The 13,769-nt window shown below is 40.5% G+C and overlaps 1 protein-coding gene across 1 annotated transcript in view; it reads left to right on the forward strand.

Moving 5' to 3' along the window:
- The first annotated feature begins 875 nt into the window (after positions 1–875).
- Positions 876–13,769, forward strand: part of LOC311593968 (amine sulfotransferase-like) — a 30,527-nt gene continuing 17,633 nt past the window's right edge. The window contains exons 1-2 of the mRNA XM_084775392.1: positions 876–1,012; positions 13,086–13,237. Of these exons, the coding sequence (XP_084631518.1) occupies positions 13,096–13,237 (142 nt within the window). The 5' untranslated portion in view covers positions 876–1,012; positions 13,086–13,095. The remainder of the gene's footprint in view (positions 1,013–13,085; positions 13,238–13,769) is intronic.

Genomic DNA, 13,769 nt, shown 5'->3' on the forward strand with positions numbered 1-13,769 from the left:
TTTGTTTTCTTTGAGGGAAAGTTGTACAGGTGAAGGGGAGATAGGAGGAGGTGAGGAGATAAGTGGGATTCATGTGTTTGATATGAAATTTACAAAGAATATATAATTTCTAAATCTAAAAAAGGGAACTTTAAAGATAGACATGCCATATGCAACTAAGTTCCTCTCTACTGAGTTATGAAGAGAGTGTGGGGTTGTCAGGAATTTTGTACCACAAAGTTAATGTGTCAGCTTATTTTTTTCTGGCAAGCACTGGCAGCTAGGGGCCATAATCATGGTGAACAGCTGGCTTTGACCATGTCAAGTGTATTGGACAGACATGACCTGAGTCTTTCCTAGGGTAGAAGAGTTTGCACATGCCTTTCTGCAAGCTGGGCAGTGGTAACCATGGGCCATATTCATGGTGAGCAGCTGGCTTGGCCTGGGTAAATATATCAGTTAGATATGCCATGAGTTTTCCACAGTCCCAATGTTCCCATAAGGACCCCAAGGCTGTGCTTCTGGATTTCTCCTAAAACAAGTGAAATGGGCAAGTAATCCACATTAGAGCCACAGCCAAGTCAGATAGCATGGCTCATTTTAAGGATTTGAAGGCCCTCTGTTCAGTCTCAGTCCATCCCAAAGGCTGTGTACTCTAGATACTGGTGTATAGGTTTTGGGCTATATGAGCAAACTTCATTAACATGGCCAGCCATAGTCAACTGCCCCCAGGTCAGTGTGAAAGTGGGGATTTGTAGGATGGTTGAAATACACTCATGGCAATCATTCACTATCCTTCCTCTAGGTTGTAGCCAAGGAATGTGACCTGAAGGACACCTAGCTGAGGCTTCTTGGCTGAGACTTTGTACTCCAGGGCTTTAAGGGTAACTAAGGACTTCTTTTTAGCTGTCTATATTCCTTCTCAGCAGTTGGAGATACGAGCAGGCAATCTACACACTGAAGCCTAGTGCTCTCTGGATCTTTCTGTTTAAACGCCAACAGATCTGCACTCAGGTCCCATCAAACAATTCTGGTGAGTTCTTTATCCTCCTTCTCCTGCTCTGTTTCCCCCATTTAGTTCTACGGCACTGTGTCTCATGAGAATTCCAAGTGCTTGTGCGAATACTCCTAGAAAACAAGAGTCTTGTGACCTTATTTCTTCAATAGTCAGAATCCTTCTTCTAATGTGTTTTTATGGTTCCTCTTGACATGGCAAAGAGGAGTGTGTTTACATCAGACTACTCACTATTGCTTGCTATTGATATTCAATTAAATGTCTAAACTATCCTTTATACTCCTTTTGCAAAAACATGATTTTGGTATGTGTAATTTGTTCTTGTGATTGTATAAAACTGAAATCATGAGAACTTTACATATGGAACTTTTAACCCCAGAGTATAAAATATTTGATATTCTGAATAAAGTTTGATGTTGCATTCGTTGCTTTAGTTTAGTTTAGTTTAGTTTAGTTTGGTCAGCCTCAGTTATCGGCTTCATGCCCCACCACCTCGAGAGCAGGAACATAGCCCAGTTTGATAAACTGGACAGCCTTTCTCTGGTGTATGTTTTTGATATCTTAGCATCTACATTTCTCCACCTATGTAGCTATGTCTTTTAGACCTGGGATTTGGAGACCTTCAAAAAATGAGGCAGACTCTAGTTTAATCCTGCAGACCCCCCCCCCCACTTTTTAAAAAAGCCACAACATATGACATTCTGAAAATGTGTCAAGGCATGATCAAGTTAGGTTTTACTTATTTTGATCTAATAAGAAGAAGTTGGCTCCTAATTGTAAGATGAAGTTAGGCTGTTCCATCATTTGGCCATCTTGAAGATTCCACTAACAAAAGAGCTCATTCTTGACAGGCACCCATGGTGAAGGAGTCACCACACATTCATGTTTCCTTCCATTTTACCTCTCTGATTGCCCTATGTCTGTTTCTCTGGTGGGCTCATAAGTCTTCAACAAAACAGCATGCCATGGTCCCACAGCAATTTGCTCTTGTTCTTGCTCTTTCCTACTATTTCCTGCCTTTTTCTTCCCTTCCTTCTTCTTTTACCCTTATTACAACTGTACTCCTACTATTCTGTTCCCCAGTTTACATACATTTATTGTTTCAGTTATGTTATATTCTGTGACAATATCCAAATTAACACCAATGATAATTACAGGTCAAATCATTTTCCTGAGCTTTAGATTTATACTTTTCATTTATTACTGAATCTGTCCATAAGAATAATTCCAAATCAATCTTAGTTCTATCAATAAAACACAATCATAGTTGATATTTTTTTTTTAACTTTGCTTTGCTTCAGCATCCCAAAGAGTTAAGAATGAATAGTCTACAGATTTTCTTCAACTACAGTATGGTCAACACCGTCAGCACCTCTGTATTTTTTATTTTTTCGTATCTCCTATAAAGTGACTTAAAACTCTAGATTCTCTCACTAATCAGTGATCCCTCTGTAATCCATGATATTGTTAGCACCCAGTGGCTTAATATACTGCGTCTTAGGGTTATTATGATGAGCTACCATGACCAAAAGCAACTTGAAGGGGACAGGGTTTATTTGACTTGTTCTTCCACATCACTGTTCATCGTCAAGGAAGATTCATAAAAGAAACTTGAGGAAGGAACCTGGATGTTGGAGATGAAGTGGAGGCTATTGAGAATAGCAGCTTTTGAGCTTTCTCTACATGGCTTGTTAATGTGTATTTTTTTTTGTACGGCCTAGTACTATCCACCCTAAGTTGTCACCATCCACAGTAGACTCAGCTCTTTACTTCTATCATTACTTGAGAAACTACCCCATTGACTCCCACAGAGGCCAAATTGTCAAAGCCACAATTCTTCAATTTCCACTTCTCAGATTTCTTAGCTTCTATCAAGTGGACAAAGAGAAGAACCAACCAACCAACCAACCAACCAACCAACCAAGAAAAAAGAAAGAATAGTAATTAAGGAAAAAACCAGCAAAAAACCCAAACAAACAAGCAACAACAAACCAGAAATATCTGACCAGCATAAATTAAGATGACGAAAATAGAAAGAAAGCCCTTAATCATTGGAAATAGCCAGTCAGCTATTCTTAAAAGGATTTTGTGACAATCATATGCTAGAAGTTACCTAAGTAAGCTCTAGCTATATTGTAAAACACAAAAGGACAAACAACCCCCCAAAACACCTTGCAGATTTGCTAATAATTCTCATAGTTAAGTAAAAGTTTAACTTGTCCTCCAGTTCCCTGTAATGTTTAACCCGAATCTCCTAATGTTTAACTTCTTTCATGCACTTAAGGAAAACATCTGATAAGATTTTTCTAGAACTAACAAATCTTACCTAGTGTATCCCATCTGATTTCAATTTATTTTATGTAACACCTGCCATTTTCCAGTAAATACATGGAAGGGATTATTGAGTCACCAGCAACCTATTGATTCCCGCTTTTCTTCAATCTTCATCAGAAATGATTTTTCTTTATCTGTTGATCTGTAAACAATGGGTACAACTGGATGGATTCAATTATTTCCAAGGGTCTCCCTTACTTTGTCAGAATATGTGTACAATTATCTCTTCATAGTCTGTGCATGATGGTGCATGGCTCTAATTCCAGCACTCTTGATGCAGAAGAAGATAGATCTCTGTGTATTTGGGATGACCCTTGTCTATATAGGGAATTTCAGGCCAACCAAGGCTACATAAGGAGTCCTTGTCTTAACACCCTTTCCTCACAGTAATGTTTTTTTTCATCTTTTTCTTGAATTTCAGTGAAAAAATAAGCAGGGGACTTACATTTACTTTCTCTATAAACAACCACATTTCCTTCCATCACTAAAAAACTCTGATGTCTATAAGTAAATGAATCTTTTTATTGCTTCTTACTCCCCTTGTTTTAGAGAATGAATTTCTCTGTCTTTCTAATACTCCGTATAACTCTTTTTCTCCATCTAGGTTTTCTCTGTGTGTCTTTTCTTTTCTCCCTGTTCTGCCTTATTTCTGTCTCCTCCTCTCCATCTCAATCTTATAAAATGCAGCCTAACTGGGTATACAAACACAATAGAAAAAGTGAAAATTTCCTTCAGTGTGCTTACAAGGGTGTTTTGACACTCCTAACCAGGAAGGTCAAGGTGGAATAAAAAAATGGCTGTTTAGAGAGTGTGTGTTAGGTATTGTAGGTGACAGATGAGATGGGACAATGACTTGTTTCTATTTCCTTTTGGGTTTCAGCAATATTCTCTGTGAATAGATTTTCCCTTTATCAGTGTTATGACCTCAGCAATTTTTCGCACACTTCATAGAATATATTCAAAATTTCTCTTTCAATACCAATGTCATCTACCTCCACTGGCATGGGAGAGAGAGAGAGAGAGAGAGAGAGAAGGAGAGAGAGAGACAGAGAGAGAGAGAGAGAGAGAGAGAGAGAGAGAGAGAGAGAGACAGAGACAGAGAGACAGAGAGACAGAGAGACAGAGAGACAGAGAGACAGAGAGACAGAGAGACAGAGAGAGACAGACAGACAGACAAACAGAGAGACAGAGAGAGAGAGAGAGAAAGAGACAGAGAGAGACAGAGAGAGAGAGAATGTGTGCATATGCGTGTGCATTTCCTCAGCCCAGCCTTTCTATCAACAACACTCTATAGTCAGGGTGCTTTGCATTTCCCTGTCTGAGGGAAAAACTGCAATGCATGTAGGCCTCATTAGATATCTTTGGTTGTGGTATGCACCCCACTAAGGGTCCTCCAGCAGAGTCTAATGTAAGTGATTGTCTACCTGATAGATATCTCTGAAGACATTAGTCAGAGTCGTTGTACATGTGTGTAATCCCAGTACAGGTCAGAGCATCAATGCATATTGAGGCTACCCTGGACTACATATTAAGTTGTAGGACATCCTAGCCTACATGGAGAGTGCTTGTCTCTATCATCCACACACCAAATTAAATATTGTTTATTGACATGCAATTTAGTCAACACTGTATTTTCAGATTTTATCTAATTGGATTTCTTGGGAACTATTTTTCTTTAAATAAACAACTGAATGGAAGCACACTAGTGCCAACGTAAGATTGGAATTGTGAGTATTCTCTTACCACTTTAACTAACTTCAGGTAGAGAATTGTCTGGCAGATTCAGTAGAGATATTTGGCTTGATCAAACTTTGACAAGATCAGGTATGTCTTGAGATTGTTTGCTTTACATTTTTAGTTCAGTTATTACTTAGACTTATGATGCATTCTGATGTGTGAGTCTTTGGTTGGAAATTTAAATTATTACACATTTCAAAGGAGACCTTGTAATTCTAAGCAAATAATGTTTCAGAAGCAAATATGCTGGTGTTACTAACTTTAAATAACCACTCAGTTGTTGAGGGTCAGAAGCTTCATTCAATGAGAGCAGGTTATGCCAACTCTGCACAAGATACCAAATGCACAGCTTTAAAGGGTTTCATATATTTTTTAAAAAATGAAAGCATGAAGGTAATAAAAATACAAAATGTTCTATATTATATGCGTGGACTCTGTGCCAAAATTTTTGGTATGTAATCTTCTGAGGTGGTTAGACATCTGTGCAGCTCCATTTTCGCACCTACATGTTTAGAACTGTGGAAGGTGGATCCAAGATGGCGGCGAGCCGTGTGGACCGTGTTTGAAAGCTCCAGTGAACAATTCAGGGAATTGCACAGATTTCTGAGCCAGGAACACCAAGGTCCCCACACCACGGCAGCAGAAGTGCTCCATGGTTCGGAGGGACCAGGGTGCGGAAGACCTGCTTGCCCTGGCACTCGGGAGGAGCGTGGACTTTCTCGGATCAGAGCAGCAGCAGCAGAGACAGCAGTGCCACCAGCGGCACCAGCGGCTCCAGCGGCACCAGCGGCGGTGGTGGCTGAGGTTTGCAGCTCAGAGCCTTCCAGTGGAGGCGATTGGTGTGGTGGACGGTGGGAGTTGCTGCGGGAGAGGGGACTCTGGACAGGATTTGGGTCTCATGGTGCCTTGAGACCCAAACTGGACTCAGGAGACAGTCCAGCCCCAGAGTCCTGGGTTTGCTCAGTGAGCTGTGCTGTGGAGAAGCTGGCTCAGCTCAGCAAGCAATTCTGCCCGAGGCACAGCTCCCCTGCTGTGACACAGGTGGAGCCAAGTGCTCACTTCCACCCTAGGCTCCAGCTCAGCGCAGCCGCATTTTTCCTGCTGTGACACAAGCTGGGCGGAGCGCTCACTTCTACCCTAGGTGCTTGCTCAGCAGTCGCAGTTTTCCTGCTGTGACGCAAGCTGGGCGGAGTGCTCACTTCCACCCTAGGTGCTTGTTCAGCACAGTCACAGTTTTCCTGCTGTGATGCAAGCTGGGCGGAGCACTCACTTCCACCCTAGGTGCTTGCTCAGCACAGTCGCAATTTCCCTGCTGTGACGCATGCTGGGTGGAGCACTCACTTCCACCGTAGGTGCTTGCTCAGTGCAGTCGCAGTTCTCCTGCTGTGGCAGACAGTTCAGGCCCTGAGAAACTAGCTGAGCTCGATGCGTAGTTCGGGCCCAGTATCCCTGGCTGGACTTGGCAGGGGAACCAAAAGGTTGTGGATACCTTGGCATGATCCAATGCTCATTCAGAGACCCAGAACGAGTGCAGGACCCACAGCAAAGGGGAGCTGAGGATCACTGGCTGTGAGAGCCCAAAACGACAGGGCTAACCTCCTGAAATCCACACCAGTGAAGTATCAGGGCTGCCAGCCTATGGAAATCGTGAGAATACAAGTGAATCTATCATCAGACTCCCTCCACTCAACTCTGGAAGTTACCCAACAAAAACAGAGACGGCAAGATGTCTAAAGGACAGCGTAAAAGCATACGCAAAACCCCCCAAAACAACATGGCCTCTCCAGTTCCCAGCTATCCCAAAGAAAACAACCCAGAGAACTCAAATACAATGGAAACACAACAAAATGACCTCAAATCCTTGGTAATGAGGATGATAATGGAGGAAACAAATAAAATTCGAAAGCAGATGCAGGAAGACGCAGCCAAGCAGGTGTGAGACATAAAAGAAGCACATAGAGTGGAACCGGAAAATTTTCAGGAAAATGTAAACAACCAGATGAAAGAAATAAAAGAATCCGTTCAAGATATGAAGATGAAAATGGATTCAATGATAAACACACAGACAGAAGAAAAATGAGAATGTGAGGACTCAGAGAAGAAGGCGAATGACACAGTGCTTAGCTTTTCGAACAGAATCCAAGAGATGGAAGAATGGATCTCAAGTCTAGAAGATACAATAACAGATCTTGAAGCAACCATTAAAGAAAATGCCAAATCTGGAAAACTCCTGACACAAAACATCCAAGAAATTAAGGACACCATGAAAAGAAGAAATCTGAGGAAAATAGGCATTGAAGAAAGAGAAGATATCAGACTCCAAGGCCCAGAAACTATTCTCAACAAAATCATAGAAGAAAATTTCCCCAATCTAAAGAAAGAGATGCCTATAAACATACAAGAGGCATACAGAACACCAGATAGAATTGACCAGAAAAGAAAAACTGCCCGTCACATAATAATCAAAACACAAAACATACAGAACAATGAAAAAATATTAAAAGCTGCAAGGGAAAAGGGCCAAATAACATTTAATGGCAAACCTATCAGAATTACACCCGACTTCTCAGCAGAGACCATCAAAGCCGGAAGGGCCTGGACAGAGATCCTGCAAAGCCTAAGAGACCACAGATGCCAGGCAAGACTACTTTACCCAGCAAAACTATCAATAAACATTGATGGAGAAAACAAAATATTCCATGACAAAACCAAATTCAAACAGTACCTATCCACAAATCCAGCTTTACAGAAGGTACTAGAAGGAAAACTCCATCCCAAAGGGTCAAGCTACAACCAAAACTACTCAGGAAATAGATAACTATACTATGGCAAAAACACAATTACACAAACGCTAGACTGGAACCAACATCAAAATTAAGACTCTTAATAGTAACTGGTCATTAATATCTCTCAACATCAATGGTCTCAATTCTTCAATAAAAAGGCACAGACTAACTGAATGGGTGCATAAACAGGATCCAACATTCTTCTGCATTCAAGAAACACATCTCACCCATAATGATTGATAGGCATTACCTCAGGATAAAAGGTTGGAAAAAAATATTCCAAGCAAATGGTCACAAGAAGCAAGCAGGCGTAGCCATTTTAATATCGAACAAAATAGACTTTCAACCAAGATTAATCAAAAGGGATGAGGATGGACACTTCATACTCATCAAAGGTAAAGTCAACCAAGATGACATCACAATTCTGAACATCTATGCTCCCAATACAAGGGCACCCACATTTGTAAAAGATCTGCTAAAAAGGCTTAAACCACACATCGATCCCCACACAATAATAGTGGGAGACTTCAACACCCCACTCTCTCTGAAGGACAAGTCATTGAAACAGAAAGTAAGCCGAGAAATAACATCATTAACCAATGCCATGGGTCAAATGGATCTAACAGATATCTATAGAACCTTTCACCCAAAGAAGAAAGAATATATCTTCTTCTCTGCACCCCATGGAACCTTCTCCAAAATTGATCACATCGTAGTTCACAAAGAAAGCCTCAACAGATACAAGAGGATTGAAATAATACCTTGTATCCTATCAGATCATCATGGGCTTAGGCTGCAATTCAACAACAACAGAAATAACAAAAAGCCTACATGTATGTGGAAACTAAACAACTCTCTGCTAAATGACACCTGGGTCAGGGAAGAAATAAAGAAAGAAATCAAGGAGTTTCTGAAATTCAATGAAAATGAAGGAACAACATACCCAAATTTGTGGGATACATTGAAAGCAGTCCTAAGAGGAAAATTCACAGCACTAAGTGCCTTTAAAAAGAAATTGGAAGCATTGCACATAAACACCTTAACCACACAACTGGAAACCCTAGAAAAAAAAGAAGCAGAAACACCCAAAAGGAGTAGACGTCTGGAAATAATCAAACTCAGGGGTGAAATTAACAAATTAGAAACTAAGAAAACAGTCCAAAGAATCAACAAAACCAAGAGCTGGTTCTTTGAGAAAGTCAACAAGATAGACAGACCGTTAGTCCAACTAACTAAAAGGCAGAGAGACAGTATTGAAATCAACAAAATCAGAAATGAAAAGGGAGACATAACAACAGACACTGAAGAAATACAAAGAATCATAAGATCCTACTTTGAAGGCATATATGCCACAAAATTTGAAAATCTAAGGGAAATGAGCGATTTTCTTGATCAATTTCACTTGCCAAAGTTGAGTGAAGAACAGATAAACAAGCTAAATGGTCCCATTTCCCCTACAGAAATTGAAGTAATCATTGATAGTCTTCCAACCAAAAAAAGCCCAGGGCCAGATGGTTTCAGTGCAGAATTCTACCAGACCTTCAAGGGCGAGCTAATACCGATACTCTTCAAGCTACTCCAAAAGATAGAAAGGGATGGAACATTACCAAATTCATTCTATGAGGCCATAGTCTCATTGATACCTAAATCTCACAAAGACTCAACAAAAAAAGAGAATTTCAGACCAATTTCTCTGATGAACATTGATGCAAAAATACTAAATAAAATACTTGCAAAACGAATACAAGAGCACCTCAAAGATATCATTCATCATGACCAAGTAGGCTTCATTCCAGGCATGCAGGGATGGTTTAATATAAGGAAATCCATCAATGTAATCCACCACATAAACAAACTGAAAATAAAAAACCACATGATCATCTCTTTGGATGCAGAGAAAGCATTTGATAAAATCCAACACCCATTCATGTTTAAAGTTTTAGAGAGATTGGGAATACAAGGCACTTTCCTCAACATAATAAAGGCTATATATAGGAAGCCAATAGCCAAAATCAAAGTAAATGGTGAGATATTCAAAAAAATTCCTCTAAAATCAGGAACAAGGCAAGGCTGCCCACTCTCTCCATATCTCTTCAATATAGTACTCGAAGTTCTAGCCAGAGCAATAAGACAACAAAAGGAGATCAAGGGTATTCAAATGGGAAAGGAGTAAGTCAAATTATCCCTATTTGCAGATGATATGATAGTCTACATAAGTGACCCTCAAAATTCCACCAGAGAACTCCTACAGCTGATAAACACCTTCAGCAAATTGGCTGGATACAAAATTAACTCAAAAAAGTCTGTAGCCTTCCTATACACAAATGACAAGCTTGCAGAGGAAGAAATTAGGAAAACTACACCCTTCACATTAGCCACAAGCAATATAAAGTACTTAGGAGTTACTCTAACTAAGCAAGTGAAGGACTTGTTTGAAAAAAATTTCAAAACTCTAAAGAAAGAAATTGAAGATGACATGAGAAGATGGAAGGATCTTCCTTGCTCATGGATAGGGAGAATTAACATAATAAAAATGGCCATCCTACCAAAAGCAATCTACAGATTCAATGCAATCCCTATCAAAATACCTACACAATTTTTTAAAGACATTGAAAGTTCAGTTCTGAACTTCATATGGAAAAACAAAAAACCCAGAATAGCTAAAACAATCTTGTACAATAAAAGGTGCTCTGGAGGAGTCTCCATACCTGATCTCAAACTGTACTATCAAGCAATAGTAATTAAAACAGCATGGTACTGGCACAGCAACAGGTTGGTTGATCAGTGGAATCGAATTGAAGACCCAGATATGAATCCACACATATATGGTTATTTGATTTTCGACAAAGAAGCCAAATCCATTCGATGGAAAAGGGATAGCATCTTCAACAAATGGTGCTGGTCTAACTAGATGTCTATGTGTAAAAAAATGCAACTGTGCCAGGGACCAAATGGCCTGTGGCCGACCCCCACCCATTCAGCATTTGCAGCAAACATCCTGCTGGGCCACTCATTATGCATGCAAGGCATCCGGCTTAGTCCTGAGAAGAGAGCGATCCGATCCTGAGATAACCACAGAGACATCCTGCTTTGTCTCACCTGGAAGACCCCTCCCCTTGCAAATGTTCCCGGGGCTCAACCCCAGAAGATTTTGTACTTTTCCACTACTCTCCTTGCGTACCCCCGCCCTCCCTAAAGCAGGTTTTAAAAAGCCTGACCCCACCCTCAATAAACGGCTCTTGACAAGCAACTGTTCGCTTGAGCTCTGCGTCTCTCTCACCCATATCTTTAACTACAGGTTGCGACCCCCCTCGGCCCCCCAATAACTGACCAGCTGCACTGGTTGGTGGACTAGTTACATGGACTAGTTATCCTAGTTACATGGACTAGTTACAACTGGACCCATATTTGTCACCTTGTACAAAACTCAAATCCAAGTGGATTAAAGACCTCAACATAAAACCAGAGACACTAAGTCACTTAGAAGAAAAAATGGGAAAGAGCCTGGAACATATTGGCACAGGAGACAACTTCCTGAACAGAACACCAACAGCCCAGACATTAATGTCAACAATTAATAAATGGGACCTCATGAGGCTGAGAAGCTTCTGTAAGGCAGGTGACACAGTAAAGAGAACAAAGCGACAGCCGACAGACTGGGAAAAGATCTTCACCAACCCCGCATCTGACAAAGGTCTAATATCCAAAATATATAAAGAACTCAAGAAATTAAATACCACCAAACCAAATAACCCAATCGAGAAATGGGGCATGGAAGTAAACAGAGAATTCTCAACAGAGGAATATCAAATGGCTGAGAAACACTTAAAGAAATGCTCAACCTCCTTAATCATCAGGGAAATGCAAATCAAAACAACGCTGAGATTCCACCTTACACCCATCAGGATGGCTAAGATCAAAAACTCAAGCGACACCACATGCTGGCGAGGATGTGGGGAGAGAGGAACACTCCTTCATTGCTGGTGGGAATGCAAACTAGTACAACCACTTTGGAAATTTATCTGGTGCTATCTCAGAAAAATGGGAATAGGGCTTCCTCAAGACCCAACTATTCCACTCCTTGGAATATACCCAGAAGATGCTCCAGCACACAGCAAGAAAATTTGCTCAACCATGTTCATAGCAGCCTTATTCATAATAGCCAGAACATGGAAACAGCCTAAGTGTCTCTCAATAGAAGAATGGATAAAGAAACTGTGGTACATATACAGTATGGAATACTATTCAGCTATTAAAAACAAGGAATTCCCGAAATTTGTGGATAAATGGATTGAGCTAGAAATGATCATAATGAGTGAGTTAACCCAGAAGCAGAAAGACTCAAATGGTATATATTCACTTATATCTGCATATTAGCCCAAGGGGCATGTCCCACGAAAGCCTTCACTTACCAGGAAACTGAGATAGAGGGGAGGACATTCTAGTGGGACTCTAGATGAGAGAATCAAGGGAAAATGGCAAAGTAAAAGGATCCAGAAGGTCCTAGGAGCTTACAAGTAGAACATTATGATAGGCAGATTTGGGCACAGGGGTCCCACTCAAACTAAGGCACCAGCCAAGGACAATACAGGCGTTAAATCTTAAACCCTTACCCAGATCTTGACAATGGTCAGAACATTCTCCATAGTAGAGTGGAGAGTGGGATATGACTTTCTCACATACTCTGGTGCCTCACCTTTGACCATGTCCCCTTGAGGGGGAGACCTGGTCGCACTCAGAGGAAGGACAGCAGGTTATCAAGAAGAGACTTGATACCCTATGATCATATAGAGGGGGAGGTAATCCCCCTCAGGAACAGTCATAGGGGAGGGTAATAAGGGGAAAATGGGAGGGAGGGATGAATGGGAGGATACAAGGGATGGGATAACCATTGAGATGTAACAAGAATAAATTAATAAAGGAGGAAAAAAAAGATGCTAAAGAGTCAAAAAAAAAAAAGAACTGTGGATTTCCATCTCACATTCAGTTACAGGAAAATATACTTAACATTTTACTCTCTATTTCCTCATATTTAATAAGGAGGTTTTAAGAATATAGCATCATAATATGTTATGACATTTAGATTATATAACTTATGTGTTTTGTTTTTCAGAGTAGGTATTTATACACTTAAGGTAGTTAAATGGTTCTTGGCACATATTGGCCTCTCAGTTATTATTATTTACTATTGTATGCTAATTGACATACAAAATAATCTCTGCTTTTACTTCCAGGTGAATAATTATGGATAATACGAATGGATATTTGCTTAATTTTAAAGGATGTAATTTTGTGAAATACTTTGTGGACATTGAGGAGTTAGAAAAGATGGAAGATTTTGAGATTAGAGATGACGATGTCTTCATTGTCACATATCCAAAATCTGGTAAGCACCAGGAGTGGTCACTAATGTCTCCTTTGCTTTAGTGTTATGTGTCCAACTTGCTCCTCTCCACTCACCAAGAGCAACAAACCTTCTCTTGCATAACAATCAATGACCAGACAAAATGTATCTGTAGGAGAGAAGGCCACCATCCGTGCATGTACTGTACACCCTGATAATGAGGAGGAATGTTATGGGAATGAGATGTGCAATCTAGAGCCAGGAGCAGACACTAGGTCAGCACTGACCTGTCAATGTGGTAGACAAGAATGGCAGTCTGAAATAGTTTCTTCCTAATCCAAATGCATCATAATCTTGGATGAATTTTCTACCATATATCATTTACTTTAAAAGATTTCCACAGGAACTGAGGTCCACTTAACTCTCTCTCTCTTTCTCTCTCTCTCTCTCTCTCTCTCTCTCTCTCTGTCTCTCTTTCTCTCTCTCACACACACACACACACACACACAGTCTGAGACACACATTTTACTGAGGTGTGAAGTCCATAGGTACAGACTAATGGTGGAGAGGCGGT

The sequence above is a fragment of the Acomys minous genome (genome assembly GCF_964271855.1).
Source record: "Acomys minous genome assembly, chromosome: 3".
In the NCBI taxonomy this organism is placed as follows: Eukaryota; Metazoa; Chordata; class Mammalia; order Rodentia; family Muridae; genus Acomys; species Acomys minous.